The following is a 22,112-nucleotide window of genomic DNA, read 5'->3' as shown; positions in this document are numbered from 1 at the left end:
AAAAGTATGCTAGTTGAGTAAACTGTTAAATTGAGATTGACATATTTCGCACAGTTATTTTGATAATATAAATACAATTGCCTTGATTGATAACCATCCTGTAGCATTAAGATTATTTGGAATATTCCATTTTTAGTCTCTCATATCAGAATATTTTACATATTAATTACGATACCATCACTACCTCGATATCTCCATGTATTGTGTATCAAAGTTAAATGACAAGAAATCGATTAGCGGCACGATAACACACAGACGCGAAATAGTTAAACAAATACGGGCGCATCGTTCCATGGCCGATACAAAATCCGGCCGTCATGCGAGCACCAGCGCTGCAACTCCACTTCTGGTGCAGAGCCCCGAGAACCTGGAGTGCAAGAACTTTCAGGAATATCTGCGCACCCGCCAGACACCTGAATCATTGGAGAAGCTCTACAGTTATCCACCCATTTGCCTAGCTGTCTTCCGCGAGTTGCCTGAAATTGCAAGACAATTTGTGATTCGTATACTATTCGTTGACCAACCCGTACCACAGGCCGTTGTCAGCTCATGGGGCGCCCAACGTGTGGCCAAGTAAGTAAAGAACACAATTGTTGCTCAGAACCAATTCAGAATTTACTCTCCTTTGTTCCCAGGGAACAACTGGAGGCAACCAACTGCTTGTCTGCCTTATCTGTTTGGCGTGTGACAGCCATACCAGGTGGACTAGCTGCCTGGGAGCTATCCCCCACATTTAAGAAGAGCGTGCGCCAAGTGTTGTTGGGTGGGGGAAAGCCCTGGGCAATTACCAATTCGCTCGAGAGGGACTCCAAGCCACGGGATGTTGCATTCCTTGACGCATATGCCATGTCTCGGTGGCGTTGTGTGCTCCATTATATGGTGGGTACGGGAAATCGAAGTAACACCGAAACTGAAGCCATCAGTCCAGATGCCGTACGCATTCTACTCCATGCTAATCTTATGAAGCGCGATGAGCGGGAGGGCATTACCATCACACGTCAAGGATTTCAGTTCTTGCTGCTGGACACACGAGCCCAGGTCTGGCATTTCATGCTGCAGTATTTAGATACGTGCCAGGAACGTGGCCTGGTCTTGGCCGAGTGTCTGTCAATGCTCTTTCAATTGAGCTTCTCTACGCTGGGGCGCGACTACAGCTCTGAGGGCATGAACAAGCAGATGCTGATGTTTCTCCAGCACCTGCGGGAGTTCGGTCTGGTATTTCAAAGGAAACGCAAAGAGCATCGCTTTTATCCCACGCGACTAGCGTTAAATGTAACTAACAAGGAAGCAGCAGAAGCATCCATTTCGGTGGATGAAGAGCGCATGCAGGAGCGAGGCTACATTGTGGTGGAGACCAACTATCGCGTATATGCCTACACAGACTCCCAGTTGCAGGTCGCTGTGCTGGGCCTTTTCACCGAGTTGCTCTATCGATTTCCCAATCTCGTGGTGGGCGTGCTCACCCGAGACTCTGTGCGTCAAGCGCTGCGAGGCGGCATTACGGCCGAGCAAATAGTCAGCTATTTGGAGCAGTATGCACATCCCAACATGAAATTGGTTGAATCTGCAATTCAATCAAAATCCTGCCTGCCACCCACCGTCGTGGACCAAATCAAACTGTGGGAGATGGAACGCAATCGTTTCACTTACACCGAGGGAGTTGTCTACAATCAGTTCCTCTCTCAGAATGACTTCGTAACGCTGCGCGACTACGCCCAATCCCAGAATGTGTTGGTCTGGCAAAACGAGCGCACCCGGACCATGGTCGTGCAAAAGAATGGCCATGACGATGTCAAGCGCTATTGGAAGAAGTACTCAAAGAGCGCCGGCTAGCACCAAACAATTATACTTCGTATTTAAGCAAATCATTTAATTTTACAAATAAGCTAAGTGCGCGTCTGCAAGCATAGTTGCCCTTTGTAACAAGCACAAATCCAAATTGTTATCCAGGACAGCTGCGGGCACATTCAATAATAAAATGGAATACCTCTATCAAAATCTATATATACACATATAAACATATACATAATTAAGCTACAGGTTTGACTGGGTAAGCTTGAATTTAGCTGGGAATTTAATTCAACATCGACTAATCCAGTTTATACAAATTATATATATGTTTACGAGCATATATATATATAATAATAATAAATTACACTAAAATCATTCAACATTACGAAACATTAAAGCTTGGGAAATATTCATTTTTTAAATGCAAAATTGGAACGTTTAATATAAAATCGGACGCTGCGGCATACAGAGATTATAGTAGCTCTTCTTATCCCAAAAGTCCAAGCCCTTCCACCCACACCAGCCCTTAATCTGTATGGTGGCCAGATCATCGGGCCCAGTATAATGGGGATCGAGTATCAAGAACTTTGCCTGGCCCGTCTGCACACAGTAATCCACGCCGATTATTGTGTGTGCGAGCACTCCGCCCCCGATCATAACAGGTGTGCCCTGCGTTTGGAAATGCATGGCCAGCTCTGAGGCAATTGTCGAGAGCTCGGCACCAGATGCCACATGCAATATCTTCGAGTCCACATTGAGGAATCCCTGCAAACACATGCTCAGCTCTGTGGAACCAATCCACTGTGACGAGCCAACAAAAGAGGCCGGCTTGTCGTTAATTTTGTGCAAATATTCCTGGATCTCCAGGTGAGTGGGTATCGGACGTTCAGTGTAGCCCTGCAGCAGGAACCAGGAGCAAATCGTTTGCAGCGAACGGTAGGCACAGCCCCAACCCTTGTCCTGCACCTGCTGTTGCAAATAGTGATAGTAATGATAGTTCCCATTTACCAGGTATTCTTTGCCATCGGTCACGCCACTGGGCCGTACTCCCAGGTGCGTATTAAGCAACGGTGTCCAGGTCGCCGAATCAACAGCATCTATTTCATCTTGGAAGCGACACTGGTTAGCCCGTCTGAAGTAGGGTCGCGTGGCAGGCAATGCGAATTGCCGATGGAGTCGTTTGCGCTTCTCCTGCACACTAGGCTCATCATCGCCCAGTTGCTCCAGATAGGCACAGCTCAAAAAATGCCCAAATTCCTGTGGATAAAAATGATAAGTGCGTGGCGTCAGCAGCTTAACCTCCGACGTTGTCTCCTGCTCAGTAAGTCGTTCAATAAGGCATTGCTCAAAGAGGCGCAACGACCGGCATATGCTCTCTATAAGCACATCGTACAAACGCAGCAGCTTTGTCTTCTTGCAGAGTATGGCCATTGCTTCCAGTTCCAAGGGCACCTCTTGCTTAACGGAATCCTCATTCGTGATGCACACACTCAATGCTGGATATGGCAGGGAATCCCCAGCTCCAAAATCGCGTGTGCGTGAGCGTAATACATCAATATTGATCACATCGTAAGCACAGCCAACAGCGCCATAATACTTGGCCAAATCGGGTGCGGCAGCTTTCTTTTTCTTGTCGCCGCTAGCAGCTTCTGTCGGAGTGGGAATCTCAGCGATTAACGATTCAATGAGTGAATCGCAGTTGAAGCTCTGATGCTGTATGCCACTGTTGCTGCTCACATAGATTTTAGTTTGTGCCACGTTGAAGACCAGATTGCCATCGGCCACACGCTTCCGGAGCGCGTGCATCTCCTTGGCTATAGCCTCCGGCGTGGGCAGTGTGTGCAAGAAGAAACCACACTTTAATCGTGTGAAACAGAAGTCGTTGTACAGCTGCGCGGCTTCCACGACTTCAAACGGCACATTCTCCAGTTTGCCATGTATAAAAAAGGATGCACGCAATCCCACAAGTGTGCCCAGTTGACATTGAAGCAGGATCGGGTTGTCCGTTATGTCCACCGATGAGATGATCTCGTTAAGGTGAGCTTCTGTATCAGTGCAGTCCCCAAATTTGACTAAACCACATAAATCCAGTTCGGCTGGGAATTTGTGCTGTATTTGTTCATAGTTCAGTTGACCCACACTTGACTCAACGTTAAAGCTCAATAGCAGCAAAGTGCTCTCTCCATAAAATACGCCGTATAAACAACCACTGCATTGCAGCTTAACGCGCTCCAGTCGCTTCAAAATACATTAAAAAATCACACAGAGATCATAAGCATACATATAAATAGCTTACCTTGAGAAGAAAAGCAGATATTCTCAATTTGGGAAGCATTTTTCAGAAAACTAGGCGTGAATTTTTAGTATTTACGTACAAACTGCACAGCTGGCAAGTATGTCATCGATAGACGTAGATATGTTATCGACTGTGAACTGCATGTAGACCATTTAATCGACAGTAGTGTGACCGTACTGCAGTAACCGCACTCAACATCGACATTCAAATATTTGTTTTGAAGCATTTGAATACACACACATATAACATTTATTTAATACAATATATATATATATATATTGATATCGGCAAAGATTATAGATTTGCAAAAAAGGCTTGAATAATTTTAACCAAGCAAGCGGTTTTTTTTGTTATTTACGCATTTTATCATTACTTTTTAGTACGCCGTTACCAGCTCGAGCCGTTTTCTTGGGCTTTTCCTTTTTCCTTACAAGACTTTAATTCTATCAATGTTATACATTTATATACAAATACAATATTGATAATTGCATGCTGCCGCCATTACATTCCTAATACATTCGCCTTTTAATTGGAATATTTTGCAAGTTTTTTGTTTACTAATTTACAATTTGTATTAAGAATTTTGTAAGTTACGAGATACTACACACTACTATATTCTTCACAATTTTCTATTATTTTTTCTTTCTTGTTTTTCTTATTTAAATATGTTTCTGCACAAAATCGGCATTCGAGCTTGCCAACACAATACACAATCCCATGAATACATTTATCAATTCAATTTGTCGCTAGTTATTGCTCACTGCTCTTACGTTTCGTTCCTTTAGTTTTGTTAATATTTTAGGTTGAACATTTAGATAAGCTAAATATTAAAGTTAAAACAAAAACATCCAGTTCTGTGGCGCTACTTCTTTTGCTTGGCAGCCAAAGTTGCATCCGTTGTTGTTGGCGAAGCTACAGATCCCTTGCCTGTTATTGATGATGTTGTTGCTGTTGCTGACTCCTTACGAAAATCACTGGCGCTTAATGGCCTAGTCGTTGTAATCGAAGATTTCTTAGATGTACTGATTTTGCCTAATGTAATTAGAAATTAAATCAGTGATACGTCAAGTACATCTTCATTATAAGATAAACTTACCCAGTTCAGCTTTCCTGGCCTTGTCCGAATGATCGGTTTTTGATAATGGCTTTTCTAGTGTCTGTGACGGTGACGACGTCTCGCTCTCCCCATGCTCCTCAATGGCTGGCAAAAATATCTCCGATGCACTGCTACTGTCTTGTGTGCTAGTGGGCGAATCCTTCTCTTCGGCAATGCGTGGCAAGAGCTCACAGCTGTTGCTCCCTATGGCTATGTTGTTCGTTGCTTGATTATCAACTGAAGCTGTGGCTGTGCCACCAGCTGACGCTATAGCTGTTGTTGAGCTCGTTTGCCTGTGAGATTCCTCAGTGCTGCTAATGCTGCTCAACTGTTGTAGTTGTTGTTGTTGTTGAGGCTGCTGTTGTTGTTGTGGCTGCTGCTGCTGCTGTGGCTGCTGTGCTCCAGGTGCAACACCAGCGCCTCCAGCCGGTCGCCAAGTGGCTGCCACGACGCGCTGATGCTGATGGTGTTGCGTTTGCTGTTTAATGGGCGGCGAGCAGCAAAGTGGCGAAATTTTTGTCTCAGCGCTGCGTGGATGCAGTCGATCTGGTGACAGAGCGCGTCGCAGCAACGGCGAACTGGGCTCAGCGGATTTAGTGCGTGCAAAGCCAGCCTTCTTGGTGGTAGCACTCACGGCCGCCTGCAGCGTGGGCAGTGTGCTGCCTGGACTATACGACTGCGTGGTATTGGATGCGCCAGGCTGATGACCCACCAGAGGAAAGGCCAACGGTGATGGCGAGCGAGTGGGCGACGATGGCAAAGGCGACGGAGACGGTGTTCGCGCTAAAGGCGACAGCGGTATGTGACCCACAGACTTGCGGCGATTGGGCAACGCATTGCTGCTCGATGTGTGAAGAGTCTTTAGGCCGCTGCCAGCGGAACCACTGGCAGTTGAGCCAGCAGCGCCACTGGATGCAGCATGTAGCTTGTGCTTAAGACCATGCAAAGTAGAAGGGCGCTGATACAGCTGCTGTACAACACCCGTGGGTGAAACTAAATAGGAAATTGATGGTTAATATCAGTTGATAATAGCAGTATTATATAAGAACTAACCAGGCACATTGCCCACGGATGTGGCACTATTGCCCACAACGGCGCCCACATGCGGCAACAACACAACTGGACTGGCCGGGGGCAACGGAAGCTGCACACTCAGAGCTGTCACGGGTAGTGCAGCAATAGACTTGGCTCCGTTGCCATTGCCTGCGCCATTGCCCCCACTCGAACCGGTGGGCGTGTTGGGGGACGAGGATGAAGGCGAAGTGGACTGCGAAGATGAGTTAGCCGCCGACTGACAGCAGCTACTGTGATACGACGAGTCCAACGGCGACAAATTGCGCGCAGAGGGTGTGGTGGGTGAACTGGTGCCCGCCGAGTACTACGAACAGAATGAATAACATAAAGAATATATAATCTGATAATCTCTTTGCCCACATTTCACTCACCTGTTGCATTTCGGCATTTGCTCGCTTGCTGCTTATGCGCCGGAACAGCGACGTCTTACGTTTCTTGTCGTGCTCGCGCTTCGTCTGCTTCTTCTGGCGATTGACGCCCTTCTTGGCCAGCTTGCTCTGCATGAGGTCACGCTTGCGACCACCGCTCTGTATGCTTGTGTGCTCCAGAGGCGTGGCACGCAGTGTCACATGCTCACCGCCACTCAGCAATAGCTGCAGCACCTGCGTGTGGAATAGACCCTGGATGGGCTCGCCGTTGACATGCGTAATGAGATCGGCGGGTCGGAGTCCTGCCTCAAAAGCGGGACTGCCCTCGTCCACGGCCATGACCAAATGGTGCATGGTATAGAAATCGGTGTCGCCATAATAGACGCGTATAGTGTGTACAGTGAAGCCAAAGCCACGTGGTCCGCGTCGTATTATGATGGGCGGTTTAAGATTCGTCACCAGCGGCGACAGCTCGCGACAAGGCGATGTGTCCCTTGAACTAGCAGTGCTCGAGCCATTGCCGCCACCACCAGCGCTGCCTGGTGACTGAATGCCACACAGCTGAGCCGCCAATTGCGTGTTGTCGAACGAGGACATTAGCGACAGCCCCAGGGCCGAAGCTGATTTTACAATCGAACGTGAACGATGATGCTTGGCCCCATACGAATTGGGTCCACTGCTGCTGTCCATAGACTTGGGCTGGTGTTGCAGCGCCAGTGGCGATTGCTCGCGTAGATTCATGTTCTCCGTGGAGGAGCTGCCCGCGCTGATGGTTTCATCCTCAATGGAGATGGAGAATCGTGGCAAAATATCACGCGCACAAACTCCCTTACGTTTGCGATTGATCTGCGGTGAAAAATCATCGCTATCCGTTTGCGAACTCTCCGGCGTACTGCGAGAAATGCTGCCCACGCTGGTTGGTTGCGGCGTCGCTGTGGACGACAGAGTCGATGGCGGCGGTGTGGCCGGAGTGCTTATGATGGTCGTTGTATTCGGTGGCATACTGTGGCGCTGATTGAGACGCACAGCCGCCGGCGTTGGCTGCTGTAAATAATGCTTGAGCATGCGCAGCTCAGCATCATTGCCAATGGTGACGTTATGCAACAGTTCCGGCAAAAATTCGCTGTCCGGCGTGGAGGGTACCTTCAGACAACTGGATGAGAGCTGCAAGTGAAAGACAGATGTATATATCGATGGTACGAGAAGCAAATATTCCTTTTTAGCTACTTACATCCAGCTTACGCAACTGCGGCGTGTTCAAGAACTTATTGACCACGCCCTCCTGGCTTGCAGCTGTAGGCATCTGTTTGGGCATTACTCCTGTGCCGGCCATAGTCGCTGTTGCTGTCGCATTTTCCTGTGCACGCGACGGCAATGTTGTTGGCGTGGTTTTGGAGCTGTCCGTTGTCGACGCCGTCGCATGGCGAGACCAGCTGTAATGCTGCTTACGATACTGCGGCGTATAGGAATTGAAGCTACCAAACACTGGCGTATCGTCGGTGTCATCGGTATCGTCGCCGGCCAAATCGTGATTGTAGCGATCCATGCGTGCTAATGAAGTGAGGACAAGTAATTAATATACTATGAAAGGAACAAAGCTCTAGAATACAGAAGCAATCAACTCACTATCAAAGTAGCTGGTATCATCCTCGTGCGACAGCTGCGGCACAAACTCTGCCTTTTGGCGGAGCAGCGAGTTCCAATCCATGCCCTGGAAATAAACGTGCTCCTTCACTTCCAGAGCACCAATCTGACTGCCTAAGCGATCCCGCGGATTCTGCTGCAGCAACTGTGATATTATATCCTTTGCCTCCGCCTGCACGGGCCAATCCTCGCTGTCCGGCCACTCGATGTCATCGTTGACGGTGTGCGCAAACAGCTCCTCGGCGGTCTCGCCGAAGAACGGCACACAGCCAATGAGAAACTCATACAATATTATGCCCATGGACCACCAGTCGACGGGCTTGCCATAGCCCTGTCGCAAAATTACCTCAGGTGCTATATACTCTGGAGTGCCATAGACCTGCAGAGGAGGAGAATAGCTTTAAATATCTGTCAATATATATGTATTTGTGAATCTGCATATACCTGCTTATCGGAAAATTGTCGCGTCTCTGAATCAATATAGCCTTCATACAGATTGGTGGCCAGCGACATAAGACCCATTTTGGAGAGTCCGAAATCGGTGAGCTTAATGTGACCAAGGGCCGTGATTAATAAGTTGTCCGGTTTGAGATCTCGATGGACAATGCCATAGCTATGCAGATACTCCACGGCTAATACTGTTTCGGCGAAATAAAAGCGCGCCATGTCAGCGGGCAGCGGGCCAATGTTCTTGAGCAACGTGCCACAGTCACCGCCCTCCACGTACTCCATGACCAGGCAGAGATGCTTCTTGGTCTCAAAGGAGCAGTACATGCTAACCACAAAAGGATTGTCGGCAAACGACAGTATGTCACGCTCGGCGAACACCTGCTCCACCTGATTGCGCAATATGAGATTATTCTTGTTGATCTTCTTCATTGCGAAGCGCTGGCGCGTTGTCTTGTGCTTAACCAGATAGACGGCGCCATAGGCACCATTTGAGATCAGCTTGGCAATTTCGAAGTCGTTTTCATGCGGCAGCGGTTGTTGTTGTTGCTGCTGCTGCTGCTGCAGTTGTTGTTGTTGTTGCTGCTGCTGCTGTTGTGCAGCAGTTGTCTCTGCAGTAGCTGCTGGCGTGTTCAGCTGGCTAATGGACAATGCAAAGCTGGGCGTCGGTTGGTTATCACAGCCTACCGGCGTCTGTGGCGGCTGCTGCGGTAATTTCGGTTGTGGCGTACAGGTGCCACTGCCACCCGAATTACCTGTCTCCAATGTTACGCCGTCCAATGTGAGATTGCTCAGCTGCTTGGCCGCACAGGTCAAGGGTGAGTTGAGGAGCAGTGCACCGGCAGCTGGCTGCGTATCGAGCAACTTGTCTCCGCCAGCCGTCACCTGCTCCGAGCACATTTGCTGCGTCTCGCGCAGCTCTTGCTGCAGTTCCGCAATGGGATCACGATTGAGGCCGAGCTTGTGTATAATGTACTGCGGTATATCCGCCTTAATGACAGGCATGGCCTTCGCATGGCCCTCGGCTGCCTCGAGCAGCTCGTAAAACTCTTGCGGATCGAATTCGAGACATTCCAACAAACGCGCTGGCCGCGATATGATCAACAGCAACTTTTTGATAACGCCACTCAACTCGGCAGCCGCCTCCGGGGACTTCTCCTTGGTCTCCAGTAACAGACGCTCCAGATTCTCGCTCAGCTCGTAGAAGTACTGTGACGTAATCAACTTAGCCTCCGATTTGTGCAGACAATCCCGAGCCATTTCCAACACTTGATGGTGTACAAAGCTACAAAAATGTAAACAAATAATATTTCTGACATTTATTAAATTGTTAAATCAAATAAAAACCTACCGCACAATGGGCTGAGAGTCACGAAAACTATTGCACGCAAGACTTTTGTTCTCGTTGATGAAGTGCTTCAGACGCTCCTCCATTTGCTGGGTGGCCTTGGGGAAGCGTTCCTTATACAGCGTATTCATCACAGCTATCTCATTGTCCACAATGGGCGAACGGGATGGACTGGACAGCGAACGTGAGCGTGGCCGAAAACAGGGCGACATGCGACCGCTCGGCATTGACGCGGTCGATGCATTAGCTGCATTAGCGGCGTTAGCATTGGCATTAGCATTGCCGCTGCAGGCGACGCTCAAATCGGCGCAACAGTTAATGCATGCGATCGGTGGTTTCAATGGCTGTGGCTGCAGCTGTGCGAGCTTTGGTGCATGCTGCGGCTGCTGCTGCTGTTGTTGCGGCTTATGCGCAGCGAGCAACAATGCACAATGCTTAGGGCAATGCTGCTTCAAGTGTTCCGCACAGCAGGCACCAGCTGCCACTGCGGCTGCATCCTCGTGACCAGGCGGCAAATTGTGCGGCAAATGATTTAACGCCTCCTGACTGGAGCATTGCGACTACACAGGAAAACGAATGGCATGAGGCTATTTAATTAATAACATCGAATTCGATATTTACCGATAAATTAGAGCTGCCTGGCGTTGTGCCATAGCCGGAGGACGGCAACGATGCCACCGACCAACGTCTGCCATCGGCAACGCCGCGACAAGAGGCGATGCGTTTGATGGGCGCAAATGCGAACGGCATGGGCGAATTGAGGCGCGGACTATCCGCCGGGCTAGCCGAATATGGCGAATGGGCGCGTGAGCTACCAGCCATGGCAGCAGCATTGGTGACCAGACTCAAGCGATGATGAGCCACACCGCTCGATCCACTGCTGCCAGCACCCGAAGTGGAGCCGCGCATGACCACGCCATGCAAATGATGGTGCTTGGACAGGGCAATGCCACTGCCAGAGCGTGAGATATTCAGACCAGGAGCTGTTGAATTCATACACCCCGCGCCTCCTGCGGCGGCGGACACTGCTCCAACACCTGGACCACCGCAGCTGAGTTCATGGCGAAAGTAATTACCAGTCAGGCATGGCGCAGATTTGCCCAGCGAGGAATGGCGCATACGCAACAAATTAGACGCTTCTATAAAACCCAAATTATAATATTAATGAGCTATAGGGGAGCTTGGGAAAGGGGGAGACAACTCTTACCGCTGCCGGCAGCCCGAAGGGAGTTCGTATGCTGCTGATAGGAGATCTTGCGCAGCAGCGCCGTATAGCCGCGCGAGTGTAGCGAGCTAGAGCTGCCCGAGAGGCCGCCCGACGAGCTTTTGGTTAAATTGAGATTGCGTATTAGTGAGGAGCCATTATTGCTGTTGCTATTGTTGTTGCTATTGCTGTTGCTGTTGTTGTTGCTGTTGCTGTTGGTGGTGCTGTCATTGCAATTGGCACCCAGCTTGGCCGGCGAGGCAGGCAGCAATTCAACGCCGCTGCTGGCATCGGCGGTGTTGGTCGAATGAGCGTGCGTCAAAGCATTCGCATTCGCACTCGCCGCAGCCGCAACGGCTGCATCGTGATCCGAGTCCTCGAAAATCAGCACACGCGCCGAGTAACTGGACTGCGGACGTATGCGCGATAAATTGGCAGAGTTTAGCTGCCGCTTGGCCACGGGACTGGCGTCACTGCAGCTGCTGTTGATGGACGAATCGCATATCGCGCTGGCATCGTTTGCACCAATCTCACTGGCCAAGCTACGATCAATGAACGCTTGCTGTTGCTCCTGCGTGGACTCATCTCGTTTTTGTGGTGTTGATGTTGATATCTTGATGCATGCTGTACTCGCAGTTGTTGTTGCTGCAGTTGATGCTGCTGTTGCTGCTGCTGCTGCTGCTTCTGTTGATTTTGATGAGGCTGTTGATGTTGCTGCTGCTGCTGCTGCCGCTTCTGTTGCCATCGACGACGACTTGGAAGCCAAGCTCTCCTGGCGGCTCATGATGTTAACGCGTTGGTTGCTCAGCGTACTTATACGACTTGCATGTTGTTATTGTTGATGTTGCTGCTGTTGTTGCTAAAGTTGCTTTCGCTGTGGCTTGGCATGGCGGCTGCTGTTGCTGCTGCCGCTGATACAACTACTGCTGCTGCTGCTGCTGCTACTTCTGTGGCTGCTGTAAATAACCAAAAAACAATAATTAGCATGGAGCTGACAACGCTGCCCCAGGCACTGGCAATTGCTACAATAAACACATATACTCAGACATATACATACACACGCGCAGGCAAACAAAAAATCGAAATACAATTTTGTTGAATTTTCATTTTCACACACGTCAATGAAAATTTCATTATAAATAAATACATATATACATACGTATTTGTATATGGTACATATAAAATAGTTCACCTGCTAAAAAAGTGATCACAAATATATATGTACATATATGTATGTCTGTCTCTATACAGTATGCTAACGAAGTCTTCGTACATGTTGCTATTTTTATCTTTATTGAATTAAAAATTAACAAGTGCAAGGCAAGAAATCGTGTTGCAAATTATTTATTCAATTCTATAGCTTATCACAAAACAAAAAAAAAAGTCATAAACCGACTTTACCGACTTTATATAAAGTAAGGCTCAAATTGAATGAAAAAACAGCATAAAAACTTAACAACATACATACATGGCATATATGTACATACATATATACGCATATGTATATAATAAAAAGTTTTTATTTTATTAAAAACAGACTCGTATTATTATTTGATTAAGATTGCAATAAAAAAATAAAAACAAAACAGTTTTTTTACTATCAAAATCGTACATATATATATATATATATATATATATGTATGTGCAAATGGCTGTTTTATTATCTGCAGTTTACTAGCTTGTGAAGGTTCTTCTTTACGAGTGTACACTGTGCTGTGATAAAAGTCAGCTTACAAATTAAATTGATGCACATATTTGTATTCATAAATATGGTTCTTAAAATCGAATGGGCGACGTTTACCGTTGAAATTACAATGGGGTGGGGTTAACTGCTAGGCCTTGATGTAGGGGAACTCAAGTTGGGCATATGTACAATATATACAAACAGAGCGTGTAGCGCCGATCGTGCGTCGCTAGTTGTCGTAGTCACGACGTCGACGGCTGGCTCTGCGGTTATCAGTTAAGTGTTGTGGTTTGTTTTTTTTTTTATTTATTTTTATATGTTTAGTGCCACTTATTTACACACACATATACATATACATATACATATATACACAAGTCTGCCTCTGCATTTGCATACGTGTGTTCGTGTGTGTGTATTTGTATAGGTTCACTGTATATCTGTTTGGATTTTATTCGCATGATAATTTAATTCGTTTTATTATTTGTCAAGTGGTTGCTTAAACCGCCAAGGGCAGCTCTCGATGGGGGTTCTATTTAAAGGATTTTGACGCACAATAGAAACACAAAAATCAACTTAATTGCGTTCAGAGGCCCCAACAGCAGCAACACAACAATGATAATGACACATACATTTGTCATTCAGCGCCGAGTGCTCCACACCTAGCTCAGTGCCAGCGGCAAGGCAAATACATCCTTATCGTTGACTGTGTGTGCGTGTGTGATGATTGGTGTAGACTCCTTATGAGCCGCCCACTGGCTGCCTTTTACGCACACAGGCAAACAAACGCACAGACACGCACTCTTGGTCACACTCACACTCATACACACCACAGGGAGTGTGGGGCAACAATTGATTGTTACACACGTTACATGCACTTTGTATAATTTTTGCACATTACATGATATACGCTGCAAGTATAGCGGATTCGCACACTTACGTGCAGCGCACGCAAAGCTATAACAAACTATAAAATAGTTGCAGATTCTCTAATAGGCGACCAGAGCGACGAAAAATCGTTGTTACAATATCAATTGTCTTTTGCACGTTACGGTCACACTAACTACACAAAGTTGGGGATGATAGACCAGAAAATTAAATCGATAAGCTGCATATCGATATACTCTTGAATATTGTATCGGCCTTAAATACAGCTTCTAAGATGAATATTTGCTGGTTACATTTACTAATTTTATTTACTTTCCTTTTATCGAAGTGTTATTGTAAATTAACTCGCATTGCTTATTATCTTCATTATTTAAAATAATCCGAATAAAAAGCAAAAAAAAATTATAATTAATGAGAATATATGTATACATAAAGCAACAATCGTTAGCCATAATTCATATTTGTACTATGCGAAGTCTGGTAAGCGCTTGATATGTTCTTCTGGGACGTTGATTGCTGCGTGGGCTGCGTCTGATCTGTGGCAAGGTGGTTGTTCTCCTGACACCATTCGACGAAATCGTCAATTAGCACGGGCCAAGCGCCCTCCGCGTCATAGTTGCTCATCCGATCATCGATGTTGGTGGCGAAATCCAGCAGCAAATTCCAAGTGTCCCTTGAAATTGCACGTTTGTGTTTCTCTTCGAGGAACTTGCACCAGATGCCCAAGAATTTAAAACGATCGCTGAGCACAATACACCAATACGCAATGGCCATGTCCAGATCAATGCCCTTTTGGCCCGGATCCTTTGCATAGTTAAAAGTGAAATGATAAAAATCCTTAAATTTGCCAGCATCATTCAATTCCTGTTCCAGCAATGGCAATTTCGACTTGAGCTTCTCTATGCTGTCTATGCCCAAGTCACACATGCCATTAATAAACTCATCCCGCGAGAACTCGCACTGCACCTCTGCGTGGAATTTCCAGGCAATGATGAGCACAAGTTTGGAGTCAGGACTTAATTCCAGATCCTCAAGAAATTTTATGACACCCGATGAGCTGATCTTCTGGGCATCAGTTGGGTCGCGATAGCGCATAAATAGCTGCTCGATACGCTTGCGATCGAGCTCACGATAATAGTATTCAGGATTCTGAAAATAGTTATCGCTGGCCAAATCCATTTTCCAATCATTCTGTTGCAGGCAGAAAATGGCTGTCTGTTCGCCTGTCTGTGTTAGTGAGATAAATTTCTTCACCTTGTCACGATGCTGGCTTGACTTTAGCTTGTTCTGCAAAAATAAACAATATGAATATTGTTAGTCAACCACCAATACATTCACACAGATTTGATGTAAATGCGAATTGCATAAATACACCAACTACAATTTGTGCGTGCGCTGGCGCTTCTCCGCTAGAAGAAGCAGCAGCAAACAAAAACAAACAACATTTGTCTGCATTGAAATGCACAAATAATGAGACTAAATTTATAGTCAAGCATTGTGCTATGTACTTACCATGGTTTATATATTGTATTTGTTATTATTTACTAGTTATTAACAAAGTTTTCTCTGCGTTGATGTTCCGAACGTCGAAACCCAGAGATGCCTTATGTATCGATTTATTCGTAAAGATTTGGCAGCACCGCAAGTGGCAACACTTTAATGTCTATCGATAATTTACATCTGACTCAGTATTGATTTTCAGAGACCAACAACAAAAGATAATAAGAAAAAAACACAATAGCAGACGCAAATCCTTAGTGTAAAATTAGGGAAAATCAACCAGATGCATTCCCAATGTCTGGTTCTGGTGCTGCTCTATGCAGCCGTAATCCACGCCAGTGATATCACAAATATTGTGTTTGGGAATGTTAAGGAAGGTGTTGTGGCAGCTTTTGGTGACTTTAATTCCGATGAACTTACTGACATATTCGTCATTCAAGATGACAGAAAAATTCTACAAATATTATATGGTGCGTATATGCTACACAATTTGAGAGTTATGAAAGTAATATAATTGTGTTTAATCATTTGTGAAAATTCTCAATGCCATAGATGATGCTCTTATAAATGAAATATGTTATAGTAAATTATTCTTGAACTTAATGAATGTCTGATAATTATTATGCTCAACAGGAGCTGATACGGAACCACTATTGCGTCTGGGTCCTTTCTGCAACTTTAATGACAGAAGGATTGTAAGCGTTACACCTGGAGACTTTGATGGCGATGCCTTGATGGATGTTATGGTCAATGTGGAGAGAAGCAAGAATATCTATGACGTCTATATCAGTTGGGGCAACACCACAATGTTGAATTGTTCAAAAAAACCCGTTATCCAAACAAAGGGCGAGGCAATGGCTCTCGACTTCAATCGAGATATGATCATTGATCTGTATGGATTAGATCCGAATGATACGCGCAGTTTCTGGATCTTTAATAGCAAACGGGAGCCACCAAAGGTCGTGCATCAAGCCATGCCCACTGGGGGCACAGCTCAAACTCTGATCATCCCGAACGCGAATGCATATTTGGATTTAAATGGCGATTATCTGGCTGATTTGTTTCTACAAACGAAGACCTCCTATGAGATTTGGTATGGGATCAATGAGAAAGATGGTCAGGAGAACTTTAGCTATCAGAATTCCATCACCTACGAGCTGGTGGGCTCTAACGACTACGTTGTGGGCCAAGCAGTTTTCATGGACTTCGAGCTACGTGGCGTGCAAAATATTGTCGTACCGTTTTGCGTGCAGGAAAATTGCAAAAATTCGACAATATTTGTGCACGATGGACACATGTTCTACGATGTCCATGTGAACTTCAAGGATCCGCATGGCGTAACTTGGGGATTTGTACCGCCAGACCCGAAAGATGTGTATTTGAAGACCATCACTGCCCGCAGTGGTGACTTCAATCTTGATGGCTATCCCGATTTGCTTGTCACCCTTCAACCGTTGAGTGTGGCAAAGCCTGTGATGCAAACGTTCCTCCTAGAGAATGTCGCCTGCAAGACGTGCAGCAAGAAATTCAAGCGCACCTTCGAAGTGCACTGGACAGCTTTGGCGCCCATGGGCAATAATACAGTAGCTGGTGCCTTCTATGACTTCTACCAGGATGGTGTGCTGGATGTGATACTTATGGAGAAGCAGCAGAATGGCAATTATCGTCCACTTGCGTTCCGCAACACCCTCGACTACGACGCCAACTTCGTGAAGGTGATTGTGTTGACTGGTTTGGTGAATGTCCTAAATCCCACACTGCGCACGCCGTTGGGTCGAAAGAAGCGCACGTATGGCAGCAATCTGCCTGGTCCGATCATCACGTACAACACAACCACGCAGGATGGCGATCAGCAAAGTGGCAGCAGTGTCCAACTTCCTCAATCATCCTATTTTGCGCTCCAGCTGCCCTACACGTGCTTCGGCCTCGGTCGCACGCCCAACTTTGTAGATCAGCTGGTCGTGGGTCTCTATGGCAAGTGGCACAGCTGGACACAGCTCATACCCAACTCGCAGATCATAGTGGTGCCTAAGCCGCTCGATCAGCCACAGCACTGGAAGGCGCTGCTCTTCGTCACGCCCAGCAAACTGATCCTGATGAGCGTTGTCGCATTGGGCGGCACTTGTCTCGTGATTGTGCTCATCATATTGGTTCTGTATGTTAAGGAGAAGCGCGAAGACAGGCAGGAGCGCTTGCAAGAGTCACATAGATTCCATTTTGATGCGATGTAAAAAGCAGTGCAAAAAAAAAAAGAGAAAACAATATTAGCAATTCCGATTGAACCAATTGCAGTCGCTTTATTATTTTATATATAATCTCTTTAATTTGTTAACATAGCTTCACAAACCAGAGTTGTTTTAATTATTACAAAACAAGTTACGCATAGACAGTTGCTTCTATTTAAAACTGATTATGCATGTAATTTATATAGTTTAAAAAATGTGATAAAATAAAAAGAAAATTCAATGAATATAACGCATATTTTTGGGAGTTATTTTATATGATAATTTGTTTTTTTTTAAACGAAATACATGGGATTCGTTTTCAGAAAATCGGGCACAATCAGACGGCGTTTATATTCCTCCTCTGGCGAGCGGCATAGACGAGATCTGTCATTAAATATCAAGAAATAAACAGTACAATTAGTGACATGAGCATGTCTGAAATCTATTGTGCTGCTCACCCATAGATGTAGACGCGTCCTCGTGCTGCAGCCAAGTGAGCCAAATAGGCTGGAGCTGGGTATGAGACGGAGCGATTGCAACGTGGAAACATGTGGCACAAATTGTAGGTCAATTGCTGCAATAGATCAATATCTAGGTTGCCCGTGTTCTCAATAACGTTGTAGCGTGTGGGCTTCGCAGTGCCCTGAATGGACTGATGGCTGACCATGAAGAATTGCATCTCGTTCGGGTGAACAATGGTGCGGTCGACTACAGTGCCGGGCTCAACGTTGTTGAATTTATTTCTTGGATGCGGCTGCCCCTTTGGAAAGAATCGAGTATGATGACGCTTCACCACAATAATGCAGCACATCTTTGGCTTAATGCCCAACTGGAAACCAAGAGAATAGCTTTAACTTTGTCGACAACTTTAAACCAATAGGAGCTTAACCTTGGTGCAAGCCACGTAAATGCCCTTCAGTTCAATGTTCTTGATCTTCATGAATTGGCCATCGCTGACGCCGTCACGATAATATATTATATGGTCCGGATAGCGCTTCTGATGCTCTTTGTACACACGCAAGTGTTCCGTTACAATGGACTCCATGTCTAATATTTCCTCGGCTGCTCTGCCGCCGGCCCCGCATTGCAATCTATATTGCATGTTGAATGAGCCGCCGTAAGCGTCGTGTGATGCGGCCACACCCACCACACTGGGTATATCGCGTTGATCCGGTGAAGGATGAGTGACATCGGCACCCAAATACATGACATTCGTGAGCTGTGTACGTGGATCATCCTTGAGCTTGTGATTGATGCCGTTGAGCTTGGAATTGACCTTCAAAAGAATGTTTCCAACCAACTGTGCATTGAGACGACGGTCCACATTATTGTGCTTGATGCACTGTGTCAATATGCCATGTTGCAGTTCGGCTTTTTGCTTGATGACTTCATAGGTGGCTCCCCGTGATGGTATGATAACAAAGACTAAATCAAATCGATTGAGTTTCAGCTCCTTGAAATGATCATCCAAGTTGCGTTCGTCTTTGAAAGTACGAATCTCTGCTCTGGGCTCCAAGCTAACATTCACATCGTTACATTGGTTAACAACCTACAGAATATATATATGATTATGTGTGTAAATGCTGCAGGCATTACTCCGAGACTACTCTCACCATTTTCTCGAATTCGCAAACTTTGTTATAGAGCAGACGTGCTCCCTCGCAGTGGAGTATGGCCCACTTATGAGCCTTTGGCGTTGGCTTTAAAAATTGACATTTGTCCATGCGCCATGCTCCGTTTGAGGGAAATGCGAATTTACTATTCCTGTACTCCAGCTGCGGCGCAGTCAGCAGGCGACTATTCACCGTAATAAAATCAGAGCTGATGCGTATACCAAATCGACTGATAGTCAGATCAGCATTGTGATGAAAGTATTTCAATAGATCCATGATTTTTTTCTTGCGCTCGTCGGTTGATGTGGCTGCAAAGCGTATCATTTCTGAAACCTGATTTGCGCCATCCTTGCGCTGCATTGTCAATAGAGGATAAATATATTTCGATGGATGTCAGGGTGTGTTTTCATTATATTACTCACATTTAGGGCCTGTCCCTCCTCGATGCGGCATAGTTCAATGGGCAAGTAGATGTTCTTTGCTGGTGGGCCCACGTGGAGACAATGCAGCTTGGGATATTTCAAATTGTAATTGCGTGAACGAAAGTATTCACTGACGGTCATCGTTTTGTCGTCCAGTTTGAATTTTTGCTCGTTGGCTGGCTGTGGTGACAGTCCGTTCACTTTGTAGACGCGCGGTGCAGTCGCAAAGCTGGCCGGTGCCTCGTACACGATATTAATGCCCTTTATGAAGTTCATTAACTGATAAGTGTTGCCCAGTATTGATTGTGGATTTATTTTTGACCTAAGCGCGAAGCGCTCTAGGTACTCAATCATAGGCATAGCGATTGGAAACGATTTGTGTGAGACATCGACATTCACAAATGGCCTATCGCCCAGCACAAAGCTCTGATACAGTCCAACCAAAGCCTCATAGCCGTCTCCAAGCTCGTAACGCTCGCCGTCGTTAGAGTTCTTGAAGAATGAGCGACCCGCACGTATGGCAGTCGAATGGCATGGCGCGGCAAGCACCACCTCCAGACACTGCAGTGCACGCATCGGCTTGTCATAAATCTTATCATTCATATAGCTGCGGAGTGAGCTGAGCTCCACCTCCGAATTATCCGTCTCCTTGATGGTCAATGTATAGCGGACAGTGCGGCCATGACGATCTACAACCTGTACAAAAACAAGTTGGGTAGTCAAATAAATGGATCAGATAAAAGCTATAGTTTTCGCTTGCCTGCACTTCGCCGGTTGTATTTTGGAGCTTGTCCACGCTGTAGCACGACTTGCGTCCATCAAAGGCGGCAATGGCGTTATTCAAATGCTTTGTGCGGAACTCTTCGAAGGCGTTGCGATAGAATTTCTTTGGACGTTCGGGTACAATAGAGACATCATAGTGATAGGCAATATCTGGCATCTTCGAGATGTCCACATCCAAATAGTTGATGTCCACAAAACCAGCGCGACCCAGAGTGCCACGTTTGATGTTGCCTGTTTGGGGCAGAGGCGGGCCCATGGCGCCAGCCTGTGATCGCTGGTCATAGCCCCCTTGTCGGCCCGGAGGACCACGCTGCTGTTGGCCGCCTGGTGGGCCGCGCTGCTGATAGCCACTTTGAGGTCCATCTTGTTGTCCGCCTTGCGGGCGTTTTGGCGGACCACTCTGATTACCACCCTGCTGCTGGGCACCCGATGGGCCAGCCCTACTCCAGCCTTGCTCTTGTTGTCCGCCTTGCGGGCGTCTTGGCGGACCACTCTGATTACCACCTTGCTGCTGGGCACCCGATGGGCCAGCCCTACTCCAGCCTTGCTCTTGTTGTCCGCCTTGCGGGCGTCTTGGCGGACCACTCTGATTACCACCTTGCTGCTGGGCACCCGATGGGCCAGCCCTACTCCAGCCTTGCTCTTGTTGTCCGCCTTGCGGGCGTTTTGGCGGACCACTCTGATTACCACCTTGCTGCTGGGCACCCGATGGGCCAGCCCTACTCCAGCCTTGCTCTTGTTGTCCTGCCTGCTGCGGCCGATATTGCGATGGTTGAGCGCTAGCAGGACGCTGATGCCCACTACCCTGTGCGGGCTGATTGGAACGTTGTGGTCCTGGCCCTCTTGTATCACCAGCTTGCAGCCGAGATGTGCTCTCTCCAGGTCCAGAATCTGCAGCAGCTAAAATTGAATACGATTGTTAAAGAAATTCAATTACCGATGACGTGTTTGTTGTGTTCAAGTTTTGTGATTCCCCTTGCGTTTCAATCCATATTCTGATAACGCGAATAAAATTTTCTGATAACAATGTAGCCTTAATGGCAGGTCTGGTAGGTGTACAAGAGAAAATATAATCGTGTTATTCCCCCACATATAAAATAAAGTAATACGCAACTTCTAGACTTATTGCATATAAATGCATACATACATGTATGTTTCGAGTATATACAATTACACAAACACACATACACAATGAACATATACCGCAAAATAGTTACACACACATGCACACATACGCACATCGCAATGCATTTCACAATTTTCAATAACTTACCTTGTTGCTGTTGCGCTGGAGCTGGTTCTTCCTTCTTATATTCTGAAAATAAAATTACATATATATAACTTAATAGCACTTGAGTGTATTGCTATCAATACATATCGCATTATTGACTGCACGTACTGTTTTTCTTTCCCATATTAAATGTTAAACAGTTCTGATGTTTTACTTTGTTCTGCTTCACTGCTTCCTTGCTTAGTTTCGTCTGTCTTTCTTATAACTTGCGTTATCGAGCACTGCTCAAATGTTGCTGGCACAGTAAATGTTGCAGACCTAAAAAGTATTGCTTTCCATAATATATCGATAGCTCAGAGCTGTTACTGTAGTATTGTCTATCGATTTATTCTTACGATACTTTAATTTAAAAGCAAAGCGGGAATTTGAATTGCATTTTTTATCAGAAATTATAATTATCTAACATTGTTTGCAAAGACTACTCCGTTTCCTCTTTTTCCC

At 46.3% G+C, this 22,112-nt stretch overlaps 6 protein-coding genes across 14 annotated transcripts; 2 read left to right on the top strand and 4 right to left on the bottom strand.

Annotated features, from left to right (window-relative positions):
* The first annotated feature begins 77 nt into the window (after window positions 1-77).
* On the top strand, window positions 78-2,002 carry mrn (general transcription factor IIH subunit 4 marionette). Its single transcript, XM_018007750.2, has 2 exons — window positions 78-573; window positions 636-2,002. Exons 1-2 carry the CDS (start codon window positions 197-199, stop codon window positions 1,831-1,833), a joined length of 1,575 nt encoding a protein of 524 aa, XP_017863239.2. The 5' UTR covers window positions 78-196; the 3' UTR covers window positions 1,834-2,002.
* Window positions 2,003-2,200: 198 nt separating this feature from the next.
* Window positions 2,201-4,219, bottom strand: Ufsp2 (UFM1 specific peptidase 2). Its single transcript, XM_018007747.2, has 2 exons — window positions 4,088-4,219; window positions 2,201-4,029 (listed from the first exon to the last, which is right to left on the bottom strand). Exons 1-2 carry the CDS (start codon window positions 4,124-4,126, stop codon window positions 2,230-2,232), a joined length of 1,839 nt encoding a protein of 612 aa, XP_017863236.1. The 5' UTR covers window positions 4,127-4,219; the 3' UTR covers window positions 2,201-2,229.
* A 369-nt stretch (window positions 4,220-4,588) lies between these two features.
* On the bottom strand, window positions 4,589-14,004 carry dop (microtubule-associated serine/threonine (MAST) protein kinase dop). 9 transcript variants are annotated; one of them, XM_089467352.1, is made up of 11 exons: window positions 13,851-14,004; window positions 11,272-12,224; window positions 10,686-11,203; window positions 10,068-10,624; window positions 8,714-10,001; window positions 8,252-8,648; window positions 7,857-8,176; window positions 6,629-7,789; window positions 6,237-6,561; window positions 5,184-6,176; window positions 4,589-5,119 (listed from the first exon to the last, which is right to left on the bottom strand). In XM_089467352.1, the coding sequence occupies exons 2-11, from the start codon at window positions 12,050-12,052 to the stop codon at window positions 4,950-4,952; spliced, it is 6,510 nt and encodes a 2,169-aa protein (XP_089323478.1). In that variant the 5' UTR covers window positions 12,053-12,224; window positions 13,851-14,004; the 3' UTR covers window positions 4,589-4,949. The 9 variants fall into 9 exon arrangements, with proteins under 9 accessions (XP_089323478.1, XP_089323479.1, XP_089323481.1 ...); XM_089467353.1 differs by having other exon boundaries at window positions 13,768-13,998; XM_089467355.1 differs by having other exon boundaries at window positions 11,272-12,221; window positions 13,768-13,998.
* A 218-nt stretch (window positions 14,005-14,222) lies between these two features.
* On the bottom strand, window positions 14,223-15,491 carry SCCRO (defective in cullin neddylation 1 domain containing SCCRO). Its single transcript, XM_018007840.2, has 2 exons — window positions 15,350-15,491; window positions 14,223-15,124 (listed from the first exon to the last, which is right to left on the bottom strand). Exons 1-2 carry the CDS (start codon window positions 15,350-15,352, stop codon window positions 14,282-14,284), a joined length of 846 nt encoding a protein of 281 aa, XP_017863329.1. The 5' UTR covers window positions 15,353-15,491; the 3' UTR covers window positions 14,223-14,281.
* Window positions 15,492-15,620: 129 nt separating this feature from the next.
* Window positions 15,621-17,836, top strand: LOC108613986 (T-cell immunomodulatory protein). Its single transcript, XM_018007839.2, has 2 exons — window positions 15,621-15,807; window positions 15,971-17,836. Exons 1-2 carry the CDS (start codon window positions 15,621-15,623, stop codon window positions 17,566-17,568), a joined length of 1,785 nt encoding a protein of 594 aa, XP_017863328.1. The 3' UTR covers window positions 17,569-17,836.
* AGO2 (Argonaute 2) lies at window positions 17,609-22,055 on the bottom strand. Its single transcript, XM_018007837.2, has 8 exons — window positions 21,780-22,055; window positions 21,654-21,695; window positions 20,358-21,280; window positions 19,598-20,293; window positions 19,176-19,529; window positions 18,452-19,111; window positions 18,021-18,391; window positions 17,609-17,946 (listed from the first exon to the last, which is right to left on the bottom strand). The coding sequence occupies exons 1-8, from the start codon at window positions 21,793-21,795 to the stop codon at window positions 17,856-17,858; spliced, it is 3,153 nt and encodes a 1,050-aa protein (XP_017863326.2). The 5' UTR covers window positions 21,796-22,055; the 3' UTR covers window positions 17,609-17,855.
* Window positions 22,056-22,112: the final 57 nt, after the last annotated feature.

This window comes from Drosophila arizonae, chromosome 4 (genome assembly GCF_054131065.1).
Source record: "Drosophila arizonae isolate 15081-1271.41 chromosome 4, UAZ_ARI_1.0, whole genome shotgun sequence".
Classification (NCBI taxonomy): domain Eukaryota; kingdom Metazoa; phylum Arthropoda; class Insecta; order Diptera; family Drosophilidae; genus Drosophila; species Drosophila arizonae.
The sequence above is the reverse complement of the archived record's forward strand: the minus strand, read 5'-3'. Positions and strand labels throughout refer to the sequence as shown.

Excerpts from the sequence above, each read along its gene's own strand:
- mrn (XM_018007750.2), top strand. The coding sequence starts at position 197 with ATGTATTGTGTATCAAAGTTAAATGACAAGAAATCGATTAGCGGCACG. Across the intron at positions 574-635 it reads GGCGCCCAACGTGTGGCCAA|GGAACAACTGGAGGCAACCA; the intron begins GTAAGTAAAGAA and ends CTTTGTTCCCAG.
- Ufsp2 (XM_018007747.2), bottom strand. The coding sequence starts at position 4,126 with ATGCTTCCCAAATTGAGAATATCTGCTTTTCTTCTCAAG. Across the intron at positions 4,030-4,087 it reads TATCTGCTTTTCTTCTCAAG|CGACTGGAGCGCGTTAAGCT; the intron begins GTAAGCTATTTA and ends TGTATTTTGAAG.
- dop (XM_089467352.1), bottom strand. The coding sequence starts at position 12,052 with ATGAGCCGCCAGGAGAGCTTGGCTTCCAAGTCGTCGTCGATGGCAACA. Across the intron at positions 11,204-11,271 it reads CCTTCGGGCTGCCGGCAGCG|AAGCGTCTAATTTGTTGCGT; the intron begins GTAAGAGTTGTC and ends TGGGTTTTATAG. Across the intron at positions 6,562-6,628 it reads CAAATGCCGAAATGCAACAG|TACTCGGCGGGCACCAGTTC; the intron begins GTGAGTGAAATG and ends TTCTGTTCGTAG.
- LOC108613986 (XM_018007839.2), top strand. The coding sequence starts at position 15,621 with ATGCATTCCCAATGTCTGGTTCTGGTGCTGCTCTATGCAGCCGTAATC. Across the intron at positions 15,808-15,970 it reads AATTCTACAAATATTATATG|GAGCTGATACGGAACCACTA; the intron begins GTGCGTATATGC and ends TATGCTCAACAG.
- AGO2 (XM_018007837.2), bottom strand. Across the intron at positions 18,392-18,451 it reads TTTACGTGGCTTGCACCAAG|TTGGGCATTAAGCCAAAGAT; the intron begins GTTAAGCTCCTA and ends CTTGGTTTCCAG. Across the intron at positions 17,947-18,020 it reads GGACGCGTCTACATCTATGG|ATCTCGTCTATGCCGCTCGC; the intron begins GTGAGCAGCACA and ends ATTTAATGACAG.